Genomic DNA, 27243 nt, shown 5'->3' with positions numbered 1-27243 from the left:
TAGCCATCAAACGGCTGAAGTGATGATGATAGCTGCTGAAAGCGTCATGGCGCCGAATAGAAGCTGGGCGCATCAACAGCAATCGCGGCATGTGCAAGAGCTCGCCGCGTTTTTCCAGGCCAACAGCCGCGTCAAAGACTACCAGGCGCACTCGTCCAAGGTCCACTCTGTCAACTGGAGCTGCGATGGCCGCCGTCTTGCGTGCGGAAGCTTCGACAAGACCGTCAGCATCTTTGTCCTGGACAAGGATCGCATGGCAAGTATCAAACGCCGGCTCCGTCTGACCGTGAGCGCGGATCTTGAGTATGAATTCATACGTTGCTGCTGTCGCGCGACAAACACAAAGTACTTGCGAGATGTCGGAAGGCACAGGACAGCACATATTAGAGCGCGACTGTTCTTGTTTCTAAGTGAAGCCGGGGCAAGTCGAAGCGAAAATGCGCTCTTGTTTCAAGTTTGTTCACGTCAGAGATAAAGGGAAGAGGGGAGCATAAAGTGGAAGGGGGCTCCAGGCCAGAAAACAAAAGTTCATGAGATTATTCTCATTTACATTAACGATTTACCTTCCTGCGTCTCCTCGCACATTCACTTATTTGCTGGCGACTGTGTAATTTTCACCGAATTAACTTGTGATGACGACATAACCAGGCTCTGATCAGTCCTTAACGCTGTTTCTGCATGCTGTGAGTTATGGTTAATGGAATTGAATGTTAACAAGTGTAAATTTATGCGGGTGTCAAGAAATGCTAACCAACTTACTGTGTATTCTCTTAACGCACCGTTAGATATGGTAACTACTTACAAGTATCTCGGCCTTCAGATCACCTCTGATCTAACTTGGAACGTTCACATAGCGCATATAACATCCAGTGCTCACCGAATGCTTGGATACTTACGACGCAACTTTTCCAAAGCACCTTCCTCTTTAAAATTGCTCCTTTACAAAACTCTAATATGGCCCAAGCTCGAGTACGCCGCGTCAATTTGGGATCCAGGTCAAACAAACCTAACACAGGCATTGGAAATGGTTCAAAATAATTCTACTCGCTTGATTCTGTCTAACTATACCAGAACAGCAAGTATCAGTGCCATGAAATCTAGCCTTAACTTATCATCCTTGTCATCACGTCGCAAAATTTTTCTTCTGTGCCTTTTTCACAATATTCTATCACCCGCAGTTTCGTACCGAACTTATCACACCACCACAGTAGACCACCAAGAGTAGACCACATTCATAAGGTTGGCATCCCTTTCTGCAGATCAAAAACTGTTTTTCAGTCATTCGTTCCACGCACATCAAATGAGTGGAATCACCTTCCTTCTTCGACGGCCACCATCACCGATCATCAATTATTCAAGAACGTTCTGGGTAACATTGTATAACTAGGATAAATTTTATATTGTGTTATCTTTTTTTCTCCTGAATGCCTTAGCTAACAATGTATATGTAGGAGTCATGTTTGTACCTTGTCTATTTCATTAACTCCAGTTTGTTAAATTGATTTCACTTTTTTTTTGCAACCACTCCCCTCTATAATGCCGTAGTGGCCCTGAGGGTATATTAAATAAATAAATAAATGGCATATTGCATGGTAGCACATATCAGGAATCAAAATTCCAGACAGCATCATTCAGACATGCTCAAATAAATACATCAATAACATTCAGCTCTTTGTGACAACAGTTCTTAAACCTTAAACTATACCGTCACAATTTTCTCAAAAATTGCATTTCTTAGTAGTGTTTTCGGATAGTGAAAGCTATGCGTGCTTTGCTCGCTTGTATGGGTATGGAATTGGATTAGACAAATGGCATTTGATTGGGACTTTGCATGTTTTGAAAGAATGCAAATGGCAGCTCACTGTAGGTGCTCTAAAACAGCCGAAGAACAAATGTGAGCGGTTCTTTCTGGCGCTTAAGTGATTTGCCGTCCACCATTATTTGTATGTTCGAAATGAGAATGCATGTGCAGTTTTCTCTCCATAATTTGGACTCAGAGGGAGGGCCAGAAATACTGATAGTGGGGTTACTTTGATGGTGGTGGGACCAGAGCATTAGCATGGATAAACCATAAGGTTGAAGCAAGCACATTTGGATTAACAAGGGTCCACTGTATTAGGTTGTGCTTGGCCCCTGCATTTCGAAGCCTGTATATTCTACTCCTTCTTATGCTGTTGTTGTTTGTACTGTTTCAAGTGTTGTGTGCACTGTTCAGTTTGTTTAATTTTTCTCATGTTCGCTACCAGGCGAAAGACCATGTCTTCAAAGGCCATGGAGACAGTGTTGACCAGCTGTGTTGGCACCCTTCAAACCCAGACCAGTTGGCGACGGCAAGTTTGGACAAGACTGTTCGGCTGTGGGATGCACGGATGCAGAAATCCATCACTGTTGTGGGCACCAAAGGTAGCTTTCCTCTCGGCCCCACTAGTACCACAGAGCTCGACTCACTGACATGGTGGTTGGTTGGTTGATGGGGGTTTAACGTCCCAAAGTGACTCAGGCTATGAGAGACGCCATAGTGAAGGTCTCCGGAAATTTCGACCACCTGGGGTTCTTTAACATGCACTGACATCGCACAGTACACGGGCCTCCAGAATTTCGCCTCCACCTAAATTCGACCGTTGCAGCCGGGATCGAACCCGCATCATTCGGGCCAGCAGCCAAACGCCATAACCACTCAGCCACCGCGGCGGCTCTGTGACATGAGGAAGCTTTGTGTGGCCAGGCAAAGACCAGGTCAGAGCACCTTTAAAGATAGTCTTTTTTTTTTTTTTTGCTAATGCAATAGTATTAGGAGGGCCATAAAGGAGATAACTCGGTGTTGGCGTCAATGTGAAGCCTCCGCCCGCCATTCTTGGCAGGTGGTGTTTAGGGGGATGAAGAATGACTCTGCAAAAATGAAAGTGGCTGAGAAAAAAGTGACTCGGACAACAGCAGGCCTACTTGCAAAATACAGACTGTCTTCCGAAGGACTATCTGTGCAAAAGTGAGGCTTGTGGGAGCTATTCCTTCTAGCCTTAGTCGGGAAGAGCAGCCTGGATCTCACAAGCCCCATTGGTGACTGCGTTTCAAACAGCCACGTGCCGGTTCAGTGACACATTGCTTAGCCGCTGCACCACTTCACGTGTAGTAGTACGAGTGCTCTCTACGATCCATCATTGTGACACAATTTGTGCAGTTGCACATTCAGAATTGGAATAGATTGGGGAGTGAAAGACAGGGCACTCAGAATCAGAATAGAATTTAGCTGGAATAGATTGGTGAGTGATGGAAGAGTGCTTTTCATTTCCTCCAATCCAAATGATAGCACCCAAAGTTCTTTCCAGTGGTTTGAGCACCTGCTCCACGTGCTGGAAGGGAGGGTTTGGTCCTCAGTGACACAGTGGGTACAAGCTTTTCCCTGGCCTGGTGCTCTGCTTATCTGGGGCGAAATGTGTGGGAAAAGGGGCCTTGACCTCACCTCGTATAATAAAAAATACTTTGTGCCATGGCACTCTTTGGGCAAAGCTGCCTTTGCGCCATCAGTAATTGTGGTTTGCGTATTAATTGTTGGGTGCCTATTCCCATTTGTATTTTTTTTTTCGTGAGGCTGTCGCAAGTTGTTCATGGACAAGTTTTTGACACTGTCTGGCTTTGCCTCATACTGAGTGCCAACAGCAAGTACAGTTATTGCTCATGCATGTTTAAACACGTTTTATTGCAGTCAGTACACATCTGAATCTTTTGTGTATTACTGCAGAAGGTACAACGTCTGGAAATTTTGAAAATGATAGTTGACATATTTATGCACATGAATTTACATGCACTGTTACAGTGTAATTCAAAATGCATGGTACAGGCCATATCATGACATGCAATGACATAAAATGACTGATGACTAATGCCATAATTACTCGCGTAACTTGCACACCTTTTTTTCCCCTAAAATTAAGGCTTGAGGGAGCGGGTGCGCAAGTTATGTGGAGATTTCGCAGAAACGTCCTGAAAAACTGCAAAGGTCATAATGCGCAATGTATACGGTGTATAGCCGTGCATGAGTTGACACCACAACTCGTTCCCCTCGCTGGCAAAAAAGTACTTAATCCATATGTAAGTCGATGCATACCACCTCACCGCACCTGCCTCACACCCTGTTATGCAGTTCCCCGCGTGTGCAGCTCTAAGCAATAAACGCGCAACGATACAATCTCAAAGTCTGCAGCCAGAGACAAATGGAGATACAAGAAACGGTGGCATTGCATGCGGCCCAACTGAATAAATGAGTAGCGGCTAACAGAACAGCCAGTGGTATGGTAGTTTCGGATTCTGGTGCGACGCGTGCTCAGGAGGTTGCTGAAAGTTTACTCTTGCAGCCATGCATATGGGAAAAGCACCACTGGTGTGTGCGAGCCGGATAAACAGCACGCAGTTGACTTTTTTTTACCTGAATCAATTTACAAACGAATGATGACTTTTTTTGACACCACTCACACCTTCCACCAGCCGCATGTGGCGACATGGCAGTGCCAATCTTCCCAAGGTTGCCCTGCGTACACCTGCGTGCATGCTTGTGTGCTTGAGCTACAGGGAGAGGGAAGTATTATTTTATAAATCCATGTAATAACTTAGGGGTGCACAAATTGCACATGGGCACAAATTATGCGAGTAAATACCACGCACACCTGCAGCCAAAAGTTTACGATGCACAGTATTAGTGAGTGAAAAAACACGGCACCCTTTGCCAGCTGTGCAAGCAATGTCGGATGGATTCTTGTGACATGGTGCACCATTAGATCTCGGGCAATGTGTCTGAGATGCAGGAAAATAAAATTTCTTTGCTAGTGTTGCTCTCCGGGAACTCCGATCGGAGGTGTACATTTGGTACATGTAACGTGCTGACCGTGGGAACTAACTTTTTATGTGCACTGTGCATGGTTTGTGCTATGCTGCACAGCAGTTTCGCTGTCGAACGCAAGGGCAGGCAATTCTGTGCCCGATGCGACTTCTTTCTAATCTTGCATATCAGTACCATGGCCCGGTGATAATTCATTTTGGTTAGTATAGCTTCGGTTTTTTTTCCCTAAAGACCTTCTTCAGGGGGCATCAGATAAAGGGTTGGGCTACATATTTGATGAAAAAAAGCAGTATAGGTCATTGCCTTTGGATATGACTGGAGGCGGTGTTAAGAAATGCAGATGGGCACGTGATGGTGGCGATTTGGTGGGGAAGGGCATTCCAGTCCACATTTGATCGAGAAAAAGTTGCAGTGCAGGCAAGAGGCCGGGTAATCTGAAATGGATGCGCAGTGCAGTGAGATATGTGTGTGTGATGCCCGCTGCAAAGTGCCAGATTGAGTGAGCTGTGAAAAATCTTGTGGAGGAAACAAAGGCTGGCGACGGGGAGACGAAGTTCGGGGCTTTCGTGTCTGGAATTTATATTGTCACATAGCAGTTGGTGTTGGTAACTCGCACCTAGACAGCAGAGAAACGCAAACACCGAGAAGCTCCGAGAAGCTGCAACAGCACAGAGAGGCGGCCGGAGCGGGACGTCAGTCTCTTCACAACGTGGCGTACGAGCTGCGTGCCGAGCAGCTAATGGTGCAGGCGCAGCAATATTCAAAGATGAACTGCTGATGGAGTGTGAGTGTGCATGATGAACGAAACGGGCGGCACGGCTTTGGGTTGATTCGAGTGCATTTGTTAGATATTTTTTAGGCGCTCTCCAGGTGGGACCAGCACACTCAAGTTTTGATTGAATAAGGGTTTTTTCTTATGTCTGAAGTATTACGTGCTGAGGTGCGTAATGAAGGTGGCATTTCAGGAATCCTAGAGACCTGTTGTAAGATGTGATGACGTTACTCTTGTGTAACTCCAAGAAAGATGCTTGTAAGTGTGCACATGTGTTATGGAAGAGTTCACAATTTCAGAGGAAAAAAAAGGGGGGTTACTGCGGCGAGAAGAGATGAGTTTACATTTTTTAGCATTCAGCATCATTAGCTGGTGGTCACACCATTCTTGCACTTGGTTGAGATCGACTTGTAGGACAATTTGATCAGAAATATTAGTAATAGTGCGATAGATTACACGGTCGACAGCGAATATTCATATGCTACAATCTACATGTTGTGGCTGGTCATTTATATATATTCGGAATAGGAGAGGGGTGAGTACAGGTCCCTGCGGGGCATGAGATGTTACAGGAATGTTATTTGAGATATAGTTATTAGCATAGATAAACTGAGAGCGGTTAGTATGGCATTCTTTAATCCATTCTGGGATGTTAGCGTGCAAATTTAGACCGGCAAGTTTTAGTAGCAATCATTGCTGAGGTACCTTATCAAAAGCTTTTACAGAATCTATGAATAGCATAGCATGGGGTATCTTGCACTGTCACGCATTGTTTTAATTCTACTGGCGAGTTCTGTATATGTTTTTAGATGATTAAAGGAGTATAGACACCTAATTTTTGGGTGCATGTCTTGTTGTTTATAATGATGCGTAAGGCAATATTATACATGGATTACCACCCGGTATTCTCCTGTGACTGCTAAATAATTTATAATTGCATTTCTTTCTTGTGCTGTTTCGTTTTCACTTTCAACAGCTGAATGAGGACTGTGACATCAACGTGTGCTTACAGGTCACGTGAGACATGAAAAAACTGCAATATAATTGCTGCTTCCACATTCGCTGTCATTCCGGCTCTTGCGAAAGGCTGCTTTCAGCACTGCATTAAATTAAAATGATGAAGCAGCTATTACATGGACGTTTTTCGATGCCTCATGTGACACAAAGGCACTCTTTGACGTCACAGCCATTGTTCAACTGTTGAAACCGAAACCGAAACAGCATGACAGAAGAAATTCGATTATAAATTATTTAGCGGTCATAGGTGAATGACACATGGTGACTCATGTGTAGTAGTTGGGTGTATGGGGGTTTAACGTCCCAAAGCGACTCAGGCAATGAGGGACGCCTTAGTGAAAGGATTCGGAAATTTCAACCACCTGGGGTTCTTTAACGTGCACTGACATCGCGCAGTACACGGGCCTCTAGAATTTCGCGTCCATTGAAATTCGGCCGCCATGGCCAGGATTGAACCCGCGTTTTTTGGGTCAGCAGCCGAGTGCCATAACCACTGAGCCACTGCGATGGCTCATGTATAGTAGTGTATCCCGCATCATTGTAGAGAAGAAAGCATGCCACCAAAATAAGGTGTCTATACTCCTTTAAATTTTTTAGCGTATGGTTGCTATTTGGTTTGTACAATTCCATAGACTATTGCATAATTGACTGTCATGTGATTTGAGCCTGTATGCTGTTGGTTCAACGGGAGTCATTACTCGAATTTACTGTGGCTCTCATGTTTTGGTCGGCAGTCCCGTATTTTGTTCAGAAGCCATATTGTTGCACCCATGGCCAGATGTCTGCTTGTCGTTTTCTCGCATCAGGATCAGAACTGTCTTTCTGGTTATGATGCCTGGTTGAGGTCTGTGAAACCAGGCTCTGCAAGTGGTTGTCAACATTTTTTCAGGCGAGAACATTAACATCTGCTGGTCACCTGATGGGCAGACGATTGCAGTGGGCAACAAGGAAGACCTGGTGTCCTTCATTGACGTTCGTTCACACAAGGTCCGCACAGACCAGCAGTTCAAGTTTGAAGTGAACGAGATCTCCTGGAACAATACCAACACACACTTCTTCCTCACCAGTGGTCAGGGCTGCATCCACATTCTTAGGTGAGCACTGAAGCAGGTTTGGAATTTATACACGGTAGAATGTGGTAATCGATTTGGGCAAAATACGTGTGGACTCATTCTGCCAGTGAATATACAACCTTTGTCCGTAAAGTTTCGAGACTGATTTATTTTCTTCTCTAACAATTATTTCCTAAAACAAATGTTGGTGCGTGTGTGTAGCGCCATCTTTTCGGGCTAACCTGAGCTATTTATGTTAATTGCAGTGGCTGCCGCTAGATGGCACTACATGTAGAAAAATACGTTGTCACTAGTCGTCTGCACATTCTACTGTGAGTGGATGTGGAGAGATGGACGTCCACCTCGAACAGCGTGTAAACATAAAATTCTGTGTGAAGCTTGGCAAAACAGCCACACAGACTTATGAGCCCCTTCATGACACTTACGGCAACGAGACATTATCGCGAGGCGAGTTTTCGAGTGGCACAAGAGGTTCGTTTCGGGGAGATTGTCGGTGGAAGACGACGCAAGGCAGGGGCGCCCTTCAACCTCAGGGAAGGAAAACAACGTGGCTCGGATCAGGGAAATCGTACAGCAAGACTGCACCATTACAGTCCGCATGCTGTCAGATGCTCTCGACATTAGTAAGACGACATGCCACCAAATTTTGCGTGAGAACTTGGGGAAACGAAAGGTGAATGCCAGACTTGTGCCGCACTCCCTCACACAGGACCAGAAGGACACGCGGGCATCAGTGAGCGCTGATTTGCTCTCTGGGGCAGAGAAGGATGCTGCATTCGTCGACAGCATCATTGCTGAAGACTAAACATAGTGTTTTCATTACGATCCTCATGCAAAAAGGCAGGGCGCCGATGGTGGTCCACAAGCTTTCCGCCGTTTAGAAAGGTGCGGCGACAGAAGACCAAAACAAAAACGATGTTGATAGTTTTTTTCGATGCCAGAGGTGTCGTACACAACGAGTTCGTCCCACAAGGGCAGACGGTTAATCAGGAGTTTTATGTCCGCGTGCTCCAACACATGCGTGATGCACTGCGACGCCGTCGCCCTGACTTATGGGCATCTAGACAATTGAGCCTTCTCCACGAAAACGTAAGGCCGCACACTGCTCTCAGCGTGACAAAATTTCTCGCCAAGCACAGCATTACTGTACTTCCCCACCGCCATACTCGCCTGACCTCTCCCCATGCGATTTTTTCCTGTTTCCTCGTGTGAAGAGGGCCCTAAAAGGTCGCTGGATGGGGAGCGTGGAGGCCATTCTAGACGCCATGACAAAGGAGCTGACAGCCCTGCCAAAAGAAGCGGTTTCCAACGGTTTCCAAGACCTCAAGAAGTGTTTGAAGCTGTATATAGACTGCAAGGGAAACTATTTCGAAGGGGTGCTACACAAATGATTTCAATGTTAAACGCATATTTTTTAATGGACTCAGTCTCTGAACTTTACGGACAAAGGTTGCATATGCACATGGCCGTACCTTTGGGCAGACTGTTCGATGCTATCTTGGTCTGGTTGAACGAATGGCATGGTGAGCAAAGAATACTATGACAGTTCAGGCACTCTGTATTGTATGCTATGGGTAGTGAGAAAATCGGAGCGTCTAGTATTCTTCGCTGTTTGGCTATTTGTTCCTTGCTATCTCTATTATGTGCTTTCTGTTAGATGTAGAGGAATGAGAATATTTAAATTTTTTGATATGAATTGAATGTGAATATTAAAAAAAAAATGCATTGAAATATTGAATATCTGTTCAGTATGAAAAGAAGAATTTCAGAAAAAGATAAAGCGGCAAGTAGTGTCCTTACTTTTTCAAAATAATGTATGGTCTTTGCAACCGAAATAAACACAACTAGTCCGACTCGGCAACATATATGAAAAAGTAACAGGTACCAGAATGTATACTGCATGATGATTAGACAACCTAAAAGTATGCAACCTGTACTGTGGTCGTGCAGAATGAGTAGCAAAATGAGATCTGTTACTGACAATTAAAAAATTCCAGGGGTGCACTTAGGTCGGCTTAGGTGCAGTAATGTGAAAGTGTTACTGCTGCAGATTTTGTTGCTTCGTGTTCGTTTCTTTATGCCTTTGCCGTTTCTCAGTCATATTTTCCCTCTAACTTCGGTTCTACCACAACCAAAGACGTTGGTTGTCCACGACCAAAGGTGCTATAGCGTCTAGTGAGCACACCAATGCACTAATTAATTAATTCATCAATGCAATTATAAATCAATGCACTAATTGAACTAATTAATTACTATGGTCAGTCAATTACCCATTCAGTTAACCATATGACGTCTTAATTGAATGTATTTTATTTATTTAATTTAATGATTAAATAATTCACTGATTTGACTAAATTACTGATTAATTTGTAATGTAAACGATTAGTTTAACTAATTAATTACCACATTCGGCGAATGATTGCCCATTTAATCAAGCACTTGCTGGCTTATTTGTTGATGCTAATTACATAATTATTTAATCTGTAACGGGGGGTTTGTTACGAGGTACTGGGGCGACGGGAACGGCAACGGCAGCAGTCTGGGATCAGATCGGCAAAAGACACACAAGCGTAGCGCTGGCAAAAACTCTCGAGAACACTGTCACCTCGTCTTCGTCTTTTCAAATCATCCGACGCATCTTCTTCTTTAGCCTTACAATCACCCCGGGGACAAGAGGAGCCATCCTGGCGACTTAGGATGATGGCAAGACGGCGGGGTCGTAGTAGGGCTTGAGGCGCTGGACATGAACGGTCTCCCGTCCTCGGCGGCGGAGATCAGGAGACGGCGTGAGGGGTTCCACGATATAATTAACCGGAGAGGTGCGCTACAGCACACGGTAGGGACCATGGTACTTCGCAAGAAATTTTGAGGAGAGACCGGGAGTTCCTGAAGGGATCCAGAGCCACACAAGTGCACCAGAAGTGTAGTTCGGTGGGGTTTGGTCGAGGCGGGAGCGCTGGCGATGCTGGGTGTCAGTGGTGAGTGACCGGGCAATTTGGCGGCAGGCTTCGGCGTGTTGCGCGGCGTCGGAAACAGGCCGATATTCGGATTCATCAGGGCGGTAAGGGAGGATAGTGTCGATAGTAGCAGAGGGTTGGCGGCCGTAAAGTAGGAAGAAAGGAGAGAATCCGGTGGTAGACTGCGTAGCGGTATTGTACGCATAAGTAACGTACGGAAGGACGAGATCCCAATTCGTGTGGTCAGAAGCGACGTGCTTGGAGAGCATGTCTCCGAGTGTGCGGTTAAATCGCTCAGTGAGGCCATTGGTCTGCGGATGATAGGCGGTGGTAGTTCGGTGAATCGTGTTGCACTCTTTGAGAAGCGCCTTCACCACCTCAGATAAGAACACGCGGCCTCGGTCACTGAGCAGTTCACGAGGTGCACCGTGGCGAAGGATGAATCGGTGCAAAATGAAGGAGGCGACGTCCGTCGCTGTGGCAGCCGGAAGGGCAGCAGTTTCGGCATATCGTGTAAGGTGATCCACCGCTACTATAGCCCAACGGTTGCCGTCTGCAGTGTATGGAAGCGGACCGTATAAATCAATGCCAACGCGGTCGAACGGGCGTGGAGGGCATGGTAACGGCTGCAGCTCAGCAGCAGAACGATGGGGAGGTGTCGTGCGACGTTGGCAGGGAATGCATGCGCGCACGTACTTCATGATAAAGGTGTACATTCCGTGCCAGTAGTAGCGCAGCCGTATGCGGGTGTAGGTCTTGAAAACGCCCGCGTGACCGCTGTGGGGGGCAGCATAGAAGTATGCGCATATCTCCGAGCGTAAGTGACGTGGAATAACGAGCAGCCACTTGCGACCTTCGGAGTTGTAGTTACGGCGATAAAGTAGGGTGTCACGGATCGCAAAATGGGCAGCTTGGCGGCGGAGCGCACGTGACGGTGAAGCAGCCGTCGGGTTGGCGAGAAAGTCGAGAAGGGAAGCGATCCAGGGATCCATGCGTTGCGCTGAAGGCATGTCGCTGAGGCGAAGCAAGGGCAGAGAAGCGTCGGAGGTGGAAAGGCTGGCGATCTCGGCTGGAAGGGGGCAGCGTGACAGTGCATCGGCGTCTTGATGCTTGCGGCCGGTGCGATACACGACGCGGATATCATATTCTTGCAAGCGAAGGGCCCACCTAGCGAGGCGGCCGGAGGGGTCTTTCAGGTTGCAAAGCCAACAGAGCGCATGGTGGTCGGTCACAACGTCAAAAGGGCGCCCATAAATGTACGGTCGAAACTTCGCGAGGGCCCATACAATCGCCAAACACTCTTTTTCAGTTACGGAGTAGTTGCGTTCTGCTGGTGTGAGTGTGCGGCTAGCATAAGCAACGACGTATTCGTCAAAGCCAGGTTTTCGTTGGGCGAGGACAGCGCCGAGGCCAACACCGCTGGCGTCCGTGTGCACTTTGGTAGGAGCGGCCGAGTCGAAATGGCGCAGAATGGGCGGCGCCGTGAGGAGACGGCGCAAGGTGGTGTATGCGTCGTCGCACGCTGGAGACCACAGTGATAAATCCGCACTTCCAGACAGCAGTTGAGTCAAAGGCGCAGCAATGGACGCAAAGTTGCGAATAAACCGGCGGAAATATGAGCACAAACCCAGGAAGCTGCACAGGTCTTTGATGGAGGTAGGTTTGGGAAAGTCAACCACAGCACGAAGTTTCGCTGGGTCGGGACTGACGCCCTGCTTAGAGACAACATGACCTAAGATGGTTAATTGACGAGCGGCAAAACGGCATTTTTTTAAGTTCAGCTGCAGGCCGGCGTCAGAGAGGCAGGTCAAGACGTGCTTCAAACGGGAGAGGTGGGTGTCAAAGTCCGGGGTTTTGAAAAGACCACAATGTCGTCGAGGTAGCAAAGGCATGTCTTCCACTTAAATCCGCGCAAAATGGTGTCCATCATCCTCTCAAAAGTCGCGGGGGCGTTACAAAGCCCGAAGGGCATCACCGTAAATTCATACAAGCCATCCGGTGTCACAAAGGCGGTTTTGGGGCGATCGGCTACTTTCATAGGAACTTGCCAGTACCCGGAACGCAAATCAAGAGATGAAAAGAGTTCGGCCCCTTGCAAAGAGTCCAGAGCGTCGTCTATGCGCGGGAGGGGATAGACATCTTTGCGCGTAATCTTATTAAGGCGGCGGTAATCTACACAGAAGCGTATGGAGCCATCCTTCTTTTTGACGAGCACCACAGGCGACGCCCATGGGCTGCTTGAGGGCTGAATGACGCCGCTCTGGAGCATCTTGTCGACTTGGTCTTCAATAACTTGGCGCTCGGCGACAGACACACGATAGGGACGTTGTCGCAGCGGTGCGTGGTCACCTGTGTCGATGGCATGGGTGACAGTGGAAGTTTGGCCCAAGGAACTTTGATGTGAGTCAAATGATGAGCGAAACTGATTAAGTAAAGTGAGAAGCTGTGCCCTTTGCGGCGCTGGAAGGTTGTCGTCGATGGAGCGAAGGAATGCTTCGGTTGAGGAGGGATCGGGCGCAGCAGTAGGTGGGCTGAGTGCGGCTATGGAGAGGTGCGGCGCGTCGTCCGTCTCTTCGCGGATGAGCAGAGACGCGAATGGTTGTACCGTGCCGAGACATTCACCTAGGCGCAAGGCGTTGGGGAACGAGAATGGGTTAGACACGAACAGTACGGAGAGGCCAGCGGATATAGTCAGTACAGCGTATGGCAGAGGCAGACACTTGCGGTGCAGAAAGATAGGGGACGGAGTGAAGAGGACAGTGTCGTCGCGAAGAGGGCCGCAAGAGAGGGGTACGAGGACTGAAGAGCAGGGAGGCAGGTCAATGTCTTCGGCAACTAGGGCCTTAACACAGGCACCAGGAGGGGCAGTGTCCAAGACAGCTTCGGGCAGGTGAGAGAACTCGACTTCAGCTCGAGCACAATCGATGATAGCAGCATGGCGCGATAGGAAATCCCAGCCCAGGATAACAGCATGAGAACAGCAGGGCAGTACGACGAATTCGACGGCATAAATGGTCCCCTGGATTACAACGCGAGCGGTACACGCTGCTGACGGCTGGATGTTCTGAGCGCTGGCGGTGCGCAGTGAGAGTCCAGCAATTGGCGTCCTTACTTTTCTTAAAGAACTACACAGCTTTGCGTCCATGACGGAAACGGCAGCACCAGTGTCGACAAGCGCCATGACAGAAACGCCGTCGACGGAAATTTCAGTGAGGTTAGCGGCTGACGGATGAGGCCTTTCGAAGTTCGTTGTGGACGCAGTTCTCGCCTCAGGAACTGCGGCGCCTAGTTTTCCTCCTGGTTAGCGGTGGGGCGACGTCGCATAGGCGAAATAGACCGGCGTCGTGGAGAAGAGGGCCGGCGGCTGGAGAGGGTAGAATGGTCCGGCGAGGAAGTACGACTTTGCGGCGGCGCAGCTGGTACAGAGTACTGACTCGGTGGGGGCCAGTACCCAGGAGCTTGGGGAGGAATTTCCGCGTCTGGGAGACGACGGCGGCAATGCCGAGCTACATGACCTGGGAGACCACAAAAGAAGCAAATCGGCCGATTGTCCGTTGTGCGCCAGGAATCGCTGACCCTTGGAGTAGTTCGTCGGTAAGCCACTGGCCCTCGCAAATGCGCCGGAGGCGCACTATAGATTGGCGGCTGCGGTCTTGCTACGACATCGGCATATGTCACTGGAGCCGCGACAGGAGGCGGTCTCGCGACGGGTTCGGCATATGTGAGCGGAGCCGCCACAGGTTGTGGTCTGGCGACAACGTCAGCGTATGTCAGCGGAACCGTGACAGGTGGTGACGGATGAGCCGGTGGAAGAGCCTCAGCAACTTGCTCTTGAATTGTATGTCGGAGCGCTGGAGTCAGATATGATGGTCGGTCGTGAGCGCTCGGCAGAAAGGAAAGTTGACGTGCCACTTCTTCCCGCACGAAGTCTTTAATCTGCTGTAGCAGCGAGGGGTCAGGAGCAGGCGTGAGCCCAGCGAGCGACTCAACCTGCTGTGGCCGCTGGCGTGTCAGAATCCGCTGCTTGCGCAACTGCTCAAAGCTTTGACACAGCGTGACGACTTCAGCAACGGTACGCAAGTCGCGCGCTAGAAGCATCTGAAAAGCGTCGTCATCGATGCCTTTCAAGATGTGTTGGATCTTGTCGGCTTCCGACATACGAGCGTTGACCCGCTTGCACAAGTTGACGACATCTTCAATGTAGCTAGTGAAGCTTTCACTAGCCTGCTGAGATCGTTCACGCAATCGCTGTTCGGCTCGGAGTTGCCTGACAGCCGGTCGACCAAATACGTCTGCAAATTTAGTCTTAAAAATGGACCAGGTTTGAATATCTGCCTCATGGTTGCGATACCAGAGGTTAGCCACACCGGCGAGATAAAAGATGACGTTGTTTAGCTTCGTCACATCGTCCCATTTGTTGTATACGCTCACCCGCTCGTACGATGTGAGCCAATCTTCCACATCGTTCTCGTCAGTCCCGCTGAAAATGGTCGGGTCCCGTTGACGAAGAGAGCCGGCACAGATGACAGCCTGGCCCACTTGTACGGCCTGGTGTTGGACGTCCTCAGGCATCGTGCGCGCCGGGAGAGCACGACTACGGAGCTCCAGGGCCGATGTTTTTACCCGGCTCCTCCACCAAATGTAACGGGGGGTTTGTTACGAGGTACTGGGGCGACGGGAACGGCAACGGCAGCAGTCTGGGATCAGATCGGCAAAAGACACACAAGCGTAGCGCTGGCAAAAACTCTCGAGAACACTGTCACCTCGTCTTCGTCTTTTCAAATCATCCGACGCATCTTCTTCTTTAGCCTTACAAATCATATATTTTACTAATTACCCCTGTAATTGATGGCAGTTTTAGTGCGGACACGCGCTGATGACATGCTCTGCCGACAGGCCCTGTACACACGACTCATGAGACAAGAAATGCTTTTCAATTAAAAATAACATGACAGATTGCAAAAACCTCATTAATCTGGGCTTTTGGGGTCTTGAAGAAATACCCTAATTATCTGAAGGTCTAGTCATAACCCCCCCATTGTGAAAATGCACCGTAGACTTGTGGGGAGGCTTCATCGCACAGACAGCGAAAAGCTTGTGATGAGCTGGCATTTTCAGCAAGATGGAAGGACAGCGTGGATGTAAACGAGGGAAACACATTTACGTTGGAGCGCCGAGACTGTTTTTGTAAAGAAAATGAAATGACCCCCGACTTTGCAGTCTGTGTCTAAAGCTGGCATGTAGCTGGGTTCGGATGGCTGCCAAACGTGCAACCGATAGGCAACGATGAGGGCTGATGGCTAAGCTCAAAAATCGGAAGCCATGTGGCCAGGCTATTTGCTGAATCTACCGACAGGTTCCTCACTATTGGCATCACGCCTCCCAGAGATGCATGGGTTACAATGCAGCATGCAGTGGGTGGGATTTTTACATGATCGCTTACCCTATAGGTGACACTTTGACTCTGTCTCCCTCTGGGAGCCCCATTTGAAATCCCACAAGTGAGCTTTTCCGCATATCATAGTTGGCTGATAGGAAATGGCAGGAGTCATGCTAGAAGAGTTGTGAAGACAACAGGATGAGTGCCAAGGACATCAAGTATTTGACAAATTATGAGGTCAAACAAAAAAAAAATGCGTGTTTTGTGTTGTGATTGCTGGAAGCTGGTGGTCGCCCATCTTGTTCGCATCACCTATGACATGTGGGAAAGCACACTTGGGGAATTTCGCGCGAATTCCAATCCTAACAGCATCTGAATGTGATGGACCGCTGCGATTACTGGCGGAGAAGTAAGTTGAGAGGACACATTTGTACTGTTCTGTTCCACACCTTCCACAATTTTTTTTTTTGTGGCTCTTTGTGGCTACGTTGATGTTTGTCCGGTAGCAAAGCATGCATTTATGGCTGAGAAAATTGAATTTGAAAATGTTTTCACCAGACAACACAATCTTGGTGACATCCTCACCAGAAAGGACAAGTTTCCACCGTCTAGTAGTGAATGGCAGCACAGCGTTGCCTCTGTGATCCTTGATTTTGATTCGGGCATTCTGCTTGCGAAAGTGGCCGGTGATGGCAACACCTGCATTTTGTCTTCCATCATACGAGAGCTTTGTTTTTGGTGAGTGTGTGATCAGAATGAGGTCGATGCGTCTGTTTGTCCTCGGTGTTCCTTTAAACTTGAATTTGGGATAATTTGCCCAGATGGTGCAGTCCTGCCACGGTTGTACTATATATGAAAGTTAACACAGTATTTGTTTGCTGGTGAATATTCGGAAATTTTGGAATATGAATTTCTTGAATCAAATATTAACCGAATAACAGACATATTTCATTCATATTCGAAGTTTCGAATGTTCACTCACCGCTAAGTTAGAAGTAAACGTTCTGCTTGTCAGTTGTATTTTTGTTGCCTTTTCCCATGATTTTCATGGAGCATGAAATGTTTGTAGATGACCGCTTGCTGGTTTTGATAGATGGTTAAGAAATCCAGAGCAAATTTTACAGGAATTCAAAGAAAGAAAGACTTCCGTCAAAGCTGTGTTACAAGGTTGTGTCATAGAACACAGCTGTTCTGGCTTTAATAGGAGTGTAGTAATTAAGTTGGATGTAATGTCAAGCAACTAAGTTTCCTTGAATATTGCCAGCTGCCTATCTCAACTTTACTCATTGCCAAATGTATTAATGTATCCAACTACTTTTTAAAGTAACAGTCGGTCTAACAGGAGATCTTTCCAGACGTCTGTGTGTATCTGCTGAAAATGTCTGACTGATCCTTGTCGACGGGAGGGTTCAATTTTATGGTCAGGATTTAGAATAAACTGAAAAATTCATTTGGAAGCATTTGAGATTGGGAAAAGAAATTTGGAGTGGTCGGTGGAAAATAACCCACGAGACAGTCAGGATAACCGAGGATACAACTTTGTTCAGAATATAGTGGGTTAGCCTGAAATCAAGACTAAAGCTTTCAAGAATTCGCGATGTTTGTCTACCCGGGCTCTCTTCTGAATTGTCTAATAGGTGGAAAACAGTGGGAACTTTGACGAGCCGTTTTATCTTTCTTTATTGGTTTCTTTTTTGAGAGATCCAGTTGAACATATTGCCCATTGCAAAGTGTACGGCCATATTGCCATGGCTATCACCAGCAAGAGGGCGCTTGCCATTTTCTCTCTGCAAAGCGGAAGCCTCTGTCATCTCTCTCATTTGATCCTAAGCATTTCATGCTTGCGCTTACATTCGCCAATCTGAAGGTTGACAGTTTTTCTGCGTTTGCTTTGTGCGACTTTTGTTACCACTTACGACCTTCTAGCTGCTTGTATAGCTGTCATGTTTACTTAGTGCTGCCTTCATGTGACATGTTGCTGGTTCTTTCCTTGGAATAGGATAGCAAGTGCAAGACAACAGCACAATGACAAGCAGTGCTTCTCTCTTCTTCCTTCTTCTCCTGTTCACCGTCGATGTCACCTTGTACAAATCGTGCAGTTCTTAGCATATGTTCTGTTCAGAAAACTTACTTGCTGAACAGCTGTGTTCCTGTTCCTCCCATGCAGCTACCCAGACCTGCAGCTGCAGACCGTGCTCAATGCTCACCCGGCTAACTGCATCTGCATCGAGTTTGATCCGACGGGCAAGTACTTTGCCACCGGCAGCGTGGATGCCCTGGTCAGCCTCTGGGATGTTGAGGAGCTGGCCTGCCTCAGAACCTTCTCGCGGTGAGTGGTTTGGACGGCGTTCACGCACAGTTGAGCAGCGCCGCTGTTATGTGTAGAAACAACTGCAATTGTTGTAGTGGCCTTGCTGGAACGGAAAGTTACTTGCACCGAAGCTGAAGATGTTCATTTCTTTTTTTGAAAAGCCAAATGAAAGTGTAACTTTCTGGATGTTTCATCACCTACATTCTCTTTTGTAATAGGAGCATTTGTTTGCGTGTAATCCCCCGCATCTCTTTTTTTTTTGTATTCATGGTTGCCAAAGAAGGTGTTTCATTAGAAGTAAATTAAAAAACATTTTTCCCATTGTTTAGCTCGGAATGTGGTGCATGGCTCATAATTAATAAAACGGATATTAAGTGAATAACTGTTCAGCTGCTTTTGTCCAATCGAACTTTATAAGCAAACATCACATTCCTGCTAAGGAACAGCTACTTGGCAGTGGTTACTATTATTTGGTTTTGTTACAATGGCCATTTTTGCTCAGTAACAAAGGGAGTAATTACTCATTGGCATCCACTTAAGTGCAGCCATACAGCTAGAGAAGAAAGCTAAACAGCTTCCTCAGAAACTTCGCAGTTAAAGAAAAATTCATCCTGGTCCGGGGTTCGAACGGGGACCACCGCTTCACCGGAGCAGCCGTTCTACCAACTGAGCTAACCGGGACGGCAAGCTTATGGTAGGGCGAGAGTGAATTGATCAATAACTCGAAGTGGGAACAGTGTTGATCAGGTAATTGCGGTGAACAACCAGACAAAGCTCAAATTGAGAGCCTCATAGACAGAAGAAATGATGTTTACTGCAAGAAAGATTTATAATTTTGCCTGCATTATATATGCTTCAGAGTAGCATAGCCATTCTACTCACTGCGATGATTTAAGTGTCCTCAGCACTAGAGCCACAGAATGAATGAATGAAAAACTTTATTGAATTCTTTTGGTCAGTTCCGGAGAGTCTCCTTGCAGCTGCGTCTTGGCGCTTGCCGCAGCCACCGCCGCCGTCGGGGGCTCCTTAGCAAGGGTGGTCCCTCATTCCAGGGCTCCACTGGTCCTGGCCACCTCGCACGCGTGCTGCACCAATGCCCTTAAAAGTCTAAGCGAGCCCTGACACCTATGTTTGGCGAGTCATAGAGAATGAGTACAGGTTACTATTGATAATTTCAACCCTTGAGGGACGTTTTTGAATCATGTAGAGTCATGTTTGAATCATGTACAGGAGCTTTTTTATCCACTTGATGCTGACAGGAGTAAATTGTTTGTTTGAATTGAGCAGTTCTGAATTAATAAGAACCCATTGTAAAACAATGGTTGCGTTTCTTTGGTTTAGAGAAAAGGAAAACAAGCTAATGCAAGAACGATGCTTGTATAATAACCACCTAAACTGTGATGTAGTGAAGCTTTGTGCCATATGGTCTGCCGACTAATATGTGCCATATTGTGAGAAAAAAAAATCTAGGGGACACTTACTATATTTACTTGCCTAATTTGCGTGCTTTTTTTCTAAAATTATGGCTTCAAAAATGGGGTGCGGTGCAAATTACGCGTAGATTTTGCAAGCACGTCCTAAAAACTCTACAAAGGTTTAGGTTTATAGGGGCTTAGCGTCCCAAAGTGACTCTGGCTATGAGGGGCACGGGCTCTAGAAATTTCAACCACCTGGGGCTCTTTTACGTGCTCTGACGTGGCACATTAGATGGGCCTCTAGCTTTTCACCTCCATAGAAATGCGACTGCCATGGCTGGGATCGAAGCTGCGTCTTTCGGATCAGCAGCCGACCACCATAACCACTGAGCCACAGTGGCGGCTGAAACTTTACAAAGGTCATGACGCGGAATGTATACAGTATATTGCCACGTGTAAGTTAGCCCTGCAACCTGCACACCGTGCTGGGTAAAGAAGAAGTTGACCCTAAATATAAGTGCTTGCGCAGCATGGTGCACAAAATATGTGAGTAAAAGTTTTTTGTTTTTGTTTTTCAGAAATCCGGGTAAGAAGTTGGGGGTGCGCAAATTCGCAAATTATGTGCGGGTGCAAATTACATGAGCAAATATGGTGATTAATTATAGGTTGAGAATGTGATAGCATTAAACTGTGAAGTCCACTCAGCCTGCTTCTCCTCCTCCATCATTGCACCTTGTTGCATATGCCGAGCTTGCACAACTGCTGATACTCCATCTTCAACGACATATTTCCGTGGACGCCCTCTCTGCTTGTGGGGATTTTCCTCTACGGTAGACACAGGTGGTGTTGATCATTCCAACCTGATACGTGGAGCTGTCTAGACACGTGTGCACATGACCGCATGCAGCTGCCGAGATTGCCACTGTGCCCGGTCATGTCACATGATCAGTGCACCTGCAAACTCTGCTTTGACATGTGGTCTCATGACGCAGCTCACTCCTGTGACCGATCAGCGCTTGGCCATGTCGCCTGCCAACTTAGCCATGTCACATGGTCTCATGGCATTGCACACCCCGTTGACCAATCAGTGCTCAGCCGTGCCACATGACCCTATGATGTCATCACTGTCTCATCCAATGAGAGAATTTTATGACTAGCTGCACTGTGTTTTTCCAGTGCACCTGCCAACTCTGCCACATCGAGTCTCACGATGTCACACATCCCATCGACCAACCAACGAATGTTAGACATACGCTGTTGGGTATTTTCTCCGATGAGCCTTTAGTGCTCTTGTGTTGATAAAGAAAGTAAATGTAAGAACAAGAACAGTGGGTGGTTTGAATGTCAGTGCAATGCATCGCTGGCTGCTTTTGATGCAGGGCTGGTTGGCTGATGTGTTTTTTTTCCTAATATATGTAGTTTGTTTATGAATTATTGATTTCTGCTGCAGCGTGGACCTTTTAAGATTCTGTTCTCTGTTATCTGATAGTTTCTGATTGTTCCCTATATCCTTTGCCCTGTGCCAGGCTGGAGTGGCCAGTGCGAACAATCAGCTTCAGCCATGACGGGAAAATGCTGGCATCGGCATCAGAGGACTTGCTCATCGACATTGCAGATGTGGAAACAGGTTAGCTATGTTGCTTGCTGTCTAACCTGATGTTTGAATGTTCCTAACGCTGTGGCATCCTAACGTTCTGGCGTTTTAACGCCCAAGAGGTTTAATGCTCTGAGGCATCTAAAATCCTTATGTATGTGTATGCAGCAAGCTAGCTCAAGCCAAGAGCTTTCCTGTGCAACGACGGCACGTAATGAGTAAAGAGACAGCACAGATTGATGCAATTTCTTCAGCTTGTTAATTATTATTGAGGAACATAGAACATTGGTTTGGATTAGGGGTGTGCAAATATTGAAATTTTCTAATACGAATCGAATACGAATATGAAGAAAAAAATGGCTTTGAATATCGAATATCTGTTCAGTACAAAAAAAATTTCAGAAAACGATGAGCAAGCAAACGTTGTTTGCCTTATTTTTTTTTCAAAATAGTATATGGTCTTTGCAACTAAAATAAACAAAACTAGACTGCCTCAGTACCATATAAAAAACATGATGTGCACAGAAATGTATACTTCAATAACACTTCTGTTGGGCCTAGTTGGTGCATGGTGATACAGATGAACGATGTGCGCAAAACATTCGACAAAACCCATACACGGCAGAAATACAATAAAATAAATAATAAAAGTTAATAAAATTGCCTGCGCACCCCCCCCCCCCCCCCCCCCCCTCCCCCCGAAAAAGAAACGCTGCTGAAAATGCTGAAGATGCAGTAAGAACTTATGAGGCGGCTCCAGCGCGCTAACACCTGTAAGCCCATGACGAGCCACCCGTTTTGGAGTGCTGGAAGAACAACACAAATGCAAGCAAGGGGCCGGGGAACACACACTGGCGTCGGAGCAGCGAGGCGGTTTCTAAAAAGGAAAAAGAAATAAGCCGCGCAGAGCTGGGATTGGACTATCGGCGAATGCGCGGGCCGACATTTGAAGTTGCCGCGGGGCAGCGGTGAAGCTCAGAAACCGAAACTACGCAGCCAGGCTATTTTTTTTTGCCCTAGCGACAGAGGCCTTCCGATTCTTGCCACTCCTGCCATTACGCCCGCTAAGGAGGTGTGCACGTTACAATGCACCATGCAATAGGCGAGATTTTAACAGGATCGCTTGCCCCATTGCGACTACTTGACGCGCTCCTTCAGGAGGCTCCCGCGGCATTCCGCAAGTAGGCTTTCCCTCATAGCGTAGTTTGCAAAACGGGATGGCGGAAGTCACGCTCGGAGAGTTATGAAGCCGACAGGACGCATTCTTCGGATGTGGGCATTAAATATGTAATGTATTACCGAAGGATTAAAAAAAAAGCGCGATTTCGCGTTGCGATTGCTCGAAACGGGTCGTCGGTCATCTTGTTCGCAGCACGGGTGATATGTGGGAAAGCCCACTTGGGGAAATTCTCACGATGTGAAGCCTTGCGGCGTCGGGATGCGGTCGGTCCGCGTGATAAACGGCGGAAGAGGAAGGGGATAGGACCTCTGTACTGTCTTCCTGGAATTTTTAACTCGATTATCGGCTAATTTGCCCAGATATTGTGGTTTTGCCACGGTCAAATTTATGAAAGTAAGCGCAGTATACGATCGCTGGCGATTATTCGGGAATTTTCGAATATTTGGAAATTCACGAATATCAATTATCGAATACGAATATGAATTGAATATCAAACATATTCGATTCATATTCGAAATTTCGAATATTCGCACACCCCTAGTTTGGATGCATCAGAATGGGTGCAGAATGAGAGTTAGGTGTTCTTTTTTCTCACGCCTAGCATGCTGCATTGATTATGGAGTCTTGATTTGCAAAAATATGCCTTTGCAGTGTCATTACATTTGAATGTTTGGAATACACTGATGAGCTCCATCTTCTCAATGCTTCCAGCTGGAAACTAATCGCATTGCCGCAGCAATGACATACATTAGAGCCACAGTTTTGTTTTGCTTTATAGTTGACAACTGGTAATTCGAACTTAAAGGAGGCTGAAAATTTGTTCGAATTATGAGGAATTGGAATAAAGGAAAGCGTTTTAATCCACTTGATTTTGGGAGGACTAAGGCGTCAGTTCGAATCAACAACTATCCACTGTGCACAGCTTGGTCAGGGACATGCTTGTATTGCAGGTGTTGGCTGAAAGTGTGCTGGGTGTCTTGTGCTGAGTAGTAGCTTACTAAATGGGCAACTACAGTCGAACCCAGATATATTGAACTCGGAGAAGATCGCGAAATAGTTCGAAGCTTGATACAATGGAGGTATAACATAACTGCTTATAGAGCATGGCCGGATATAATGTGGTTTTTGCCGGCCACTGGTCTGCCTCCCATAGGACTTAATGTAAAGTTATACTGCTTGATATGCGGTCACACCAAGTGAAATACCGGTTATAGTGTGGTTTTGAAGTCCCATTGCTTGGTGACCGCGCAACACTGAGGCTTGTTGCCGCTTAATCTGCAGAGCAAGCGTACAAAAAAAATTACATAGACGGATCTCACAAGCGGTGCTTGCTCGTCATTGGCCCCGACGTTTCAAGAAGCGTCCGCTGACCTACGAGGCGAATTCAAATGCCTGGATGACCCCAAAGTTGTTTGGCAGCTGGCCAGAGAAGATGACACGGTTGCGTAAAAATGACGAGTCATCTTTATACTTGTCATCTGCTCCACTTATGGTGTGCAACCAAAGCTGAGTGCAGTGAGTGTGAAGTTTCTGCCGGCAAACACCACTGCAAGGTGCCAGTCTCTTGATCATGGCGCGATTGCTATGGTGAAAAAGCTGTGCAAGAAGCACACATGTTAATAAGTGGCTTTGAATCTGCAATTACAGGAAGCTGTTAAAAGTTGGCGAGTTTGTGCAAGAACTGCCATTGATGTGATAGTGGCATCTTGGTGGCAAGTGAAAGCCGCAACAAGTGAGGTGCTTCGAGAAGGCCACGTTCGTGCGTGATGTCGGAGTTCTGGACGCCGATCGGAGCGACACTGTCGATGCAAACGTGTGGTCCTATCTAGTGGAGAACCACTTCATGGATGCATCCAGCATGCTTAGAAGCTATGTCGGTGAAGATGAAAACTTGTCCGACATCTTCGATGAGGCAACCACCAATGAGACAATCGTTGCCGCGGTGCCTTCTGCTGCAGAAAGCGTAGCAGATGAGTCGGACGATGATGAAGACGATACACCAAAAGTCTCGTATAAGAGCGCAGTAGAATCCTTAGCTAAAAGTGAAAGCCTATTGCATGAGGAATGACCTGAGTGATGAGGTATAGAAGTGCCTCAGCTTGGTAGAAAACGAGCTAATCAGCAATGCTGCGAGCAGTGGCAGGTCAAAATTACAACTTTTTTTCCTGGCTGTGTGTGATGTGCCTCAAAAAACAGTGTTTTAGGATACCACATGCAGTGTGACTGTCTTCGCAGAACATTTCTGCAGTGACGGTCGTGGTAACCTCTGCAGTTGCACCACGTGCGGTATTCTCAAACTCATCTAAGAGTGCAGTGGACTTAGTGGGTTGCTTTTTGTTCAGTGGTATATAAAGAGTTTTTGAAAAGGAAACTACCCATGTGGCATGTATTTTGACCTGAAAAAGGAAATGTTTTGGTTATAGAGCGGTGCAGTTTAGAGTGTGGATTTTTGCAGCCCTTGCAACATGCATTATAAGTGGTGTGCACGATCGATTATTCAGCATGCAAAAAACGACAATAGACAAGCTTATCTGTAACCTAGCAGCAAGAAAGCATTGCACCGCGCTAGTGAAGTGCTTCTTGCAACGATGTGCCGTCCGCTGGCAAAGCACTGCTCACAATGCACGGCTAGGTTTAACCTGCTTCGCATCAGAGCCGCTGTGGACGGTGCTTTGGAGCTAGCTAATACGTGTCATAACATGTCTAATCGTGTGCACTATAAATAAAATAATTGGTCATTAAAATTGAGGTTTTCGCAACATCGTCTGCACCAAAGCAAGCCAGGTACCGCTAGGCTTAGTAGTTTAGCTTCACTGCAGCGAAGTGGCGTGGAAAATGAGTACAAGAAACTGAAGGCCTTCCAATGGAAGCACACCCCACGTTCACCTTGTCACGCAGTTTCACAGCATGCGCTGCCAGCAGGTCCACCAGCCTCTGCGCGCATGTTAAGTGATACAAGAGCGTCTTTAGAAGTGCCACTTGGAGGGGCGCAACACGCAGCTCAGTATACAGCGCGACTTTCGTATACTTTTAGACGGGATGTTCGAGCAGATAATCTGTGTGTTTGGTGCAGGCAATAATTCAAAATATCCCGGTTAGGTATATCGGAGCTGGACTGCTACTAGCAAAGGTGGGATGCGAGAAACAAACGGATGTTACTGGGATCAGAAGTGGCCATATTATAACAACATTTTTCATTCCAAGTCTGTCTCATCCGTACTGATATAAAAGGGAATCTGCCCATATTTTGTCTTATAACTTAGTGCGCAATGCTGTAGAAGCTGCCATAAGTAGCACAAGTGCTAAAGCATGTGACTGTACCTTGTATCACTCCTGCTTCTTGAGGCTGCAATGAAGGGTAGGACGCAAGCTTGGTTAGTAACAGAATGAAATGGTGGGTATTACAAATCTTGCACACTGTCATAGTGAGACTTGCATTGTCAAGGTGTAGTGAGGTGCTCAGTTATTTCTCTTCTGATTCAGCTAGATTTTAAGCTTCGTTAGCGCTGATGGTGAAGCACTTTTTGGTCAAAGACATAGCCCGCATGGATTAGCATGCCAGCTTTGGCGGCGTTGTACACTGAGCATGACAACAGGCATAGGCCTCAAGTCTTTGTGCTGCCGCACATGATGGCTGAGTCTGCTACTTTGTTTGCAGGGGAGAAAATTTTCGAGGTTCCATGCGAATCGCCCACCTTCACGATAGCTTGGCATCCCAAGCGCCACCTGCTGGCATTTGCCTGTGATGACAAAGGGGAGCGCGACCAGGACGCTGGAACGGTGAAGCTTTTCGGCCTGCCGAGTTCGTCGTGAGCAGGTGGTAGTGGGTACCTGCTTTGTACATAAATAAATGTGGTCATGCCTTGAAGAAAACAGCTGACGCTTGCTTTCTCATTAGGTTTCATTAATGGGAATGAAGCTTCTTTTACTGCCTAGGCAGTGTGAAATCTTTGCTGTTCCATGTAATGTTTATTTGCTTCCAAAGATGGCGATTTGCCATCCTCACTTTAAATATGCATCCACAAATGGTGCCAGATGCTTTGCTGCCAATTTTTAGATTGCAGTTTTCATGCCAAATGACACCAGTTGCTCACTAGTTTCGAAAATGTATTGCAGGAAAAAGAATTCTTTTCCCACTGCTTCTTCTGAACACGACCATGGCGTCGCAGGAAGACTGAAGTTTCAGGGGTGCTGAAATTCATGCACTGCTTTTTGGCAGTGTGGGGGATGCAGATTGCAAATGCCCTAAACTTCGAAATGATACGAAGCAGCGAGCGTGACTTGATTCGCAAAGTGAGTATTATTTACTTGGACTCTGATTCTGGCACCTCAGATGTAGCTTGAGTGCCAGCCTGAAAACCTGGAATTGTGTTAGGAATATTTGTCATTGTGATGTATTTGGCTGTTTAAATTGGCTATATATTGTATCAAAAGCGAATGAAATGTGCTGCACAGAGAGAAATTTTGTCTCGTCGAAAAGACTGCTCATGTGGCTGCATTGCCCCAGTACAAGAGCACAGGAAACCAGCTGTAGACCCATCCTGAATGAGTCTAAAGGCTTGTCAATGGCACCATACCGCTCGCCAAATAGTACGTCCGAATGATGGCTTAGCAGAAAACATCACGCAAAAAAGAGAAAACTGCGAAAGTTCAGAGTGAGACGGGTGTCACTTCGCAGTTCACACGCCTGACTGCTTCAAGATTTTTCAC

General features: G+C 46.9%; 1 protein-coding gene across 1 annotated transcript; it reads left to right on the top strand.

Annotated features, from left to right (window-relative positions):
• Positions 1-8: 8 nt before the first annotated feature.
• tex (THO complex 3 homolog tex) lies at positions 9-26408 on the top strand. Its single transcript, XM_077666750.1, has 6 exons — positions 9-256; positions 2247-2403; positions 7513-7717; positions 18201-18362; positions 21286-21386; positions 26192-26408. Exons 1-6 carry the CDS (start codon positions 23-25, stop codon positions 26344-26346), a joined length of 1014 nt encoding a protein of 337 aa, XP_077522876.1. The 5' UTR covers positions 9-22; the 3' UTR covers positions 26347-26408.
• Positions 26409-27243: the final 835 nt, after the last annotated feature.

Source organism: Amblyomma americanum, chromosome 5, assembly GCF_052857255.1.
Source record: "Amblyomma americanum isolate KBUSLIRL-KWMA chromosome 5, ASM5285725v1, whole genome shotgun sequence".
Classification (NCBI taxonomy): domain Eukaryota; kingdom Metazoa; phylum Arthropoda; class Arachnida; order Ixodida; family Ixodidae; genus Amblyomma; species Amblyomma americanum.
Note: the sequence above shows the minus strand (reverse complement) of the source record. Positions and strands in the feature narration are given on the sequence as shown.

What these genes read in the sequence shown, in the direction of transcription:
- tex (XM_077666750.1), top strand. Translation starts at nt 23, where the DNA reads ATGATGATAGCTGCTGAAAGCGTCATGGCGCCGAATAGAAGCTGGGCG. An exon ending in GGCTGCATCCACATTCTTAG is followed by an intron (nt 7,718 to 18,200) that starts GTGAGCACTGAA and finishes CCTCCCATGCAG; the next exon opens with CTACCCAGACCTGCAGCTGC. An exon ending in TGCCTCAGAACCTTCTCGCG is followed by an intron (nt 18,363 to 21,285) that starts GTGAGTGGTTTG and finishes GCCCTGTGCCAG; the next exon opens with GCTGGAGTGGCCAGTGCGAA.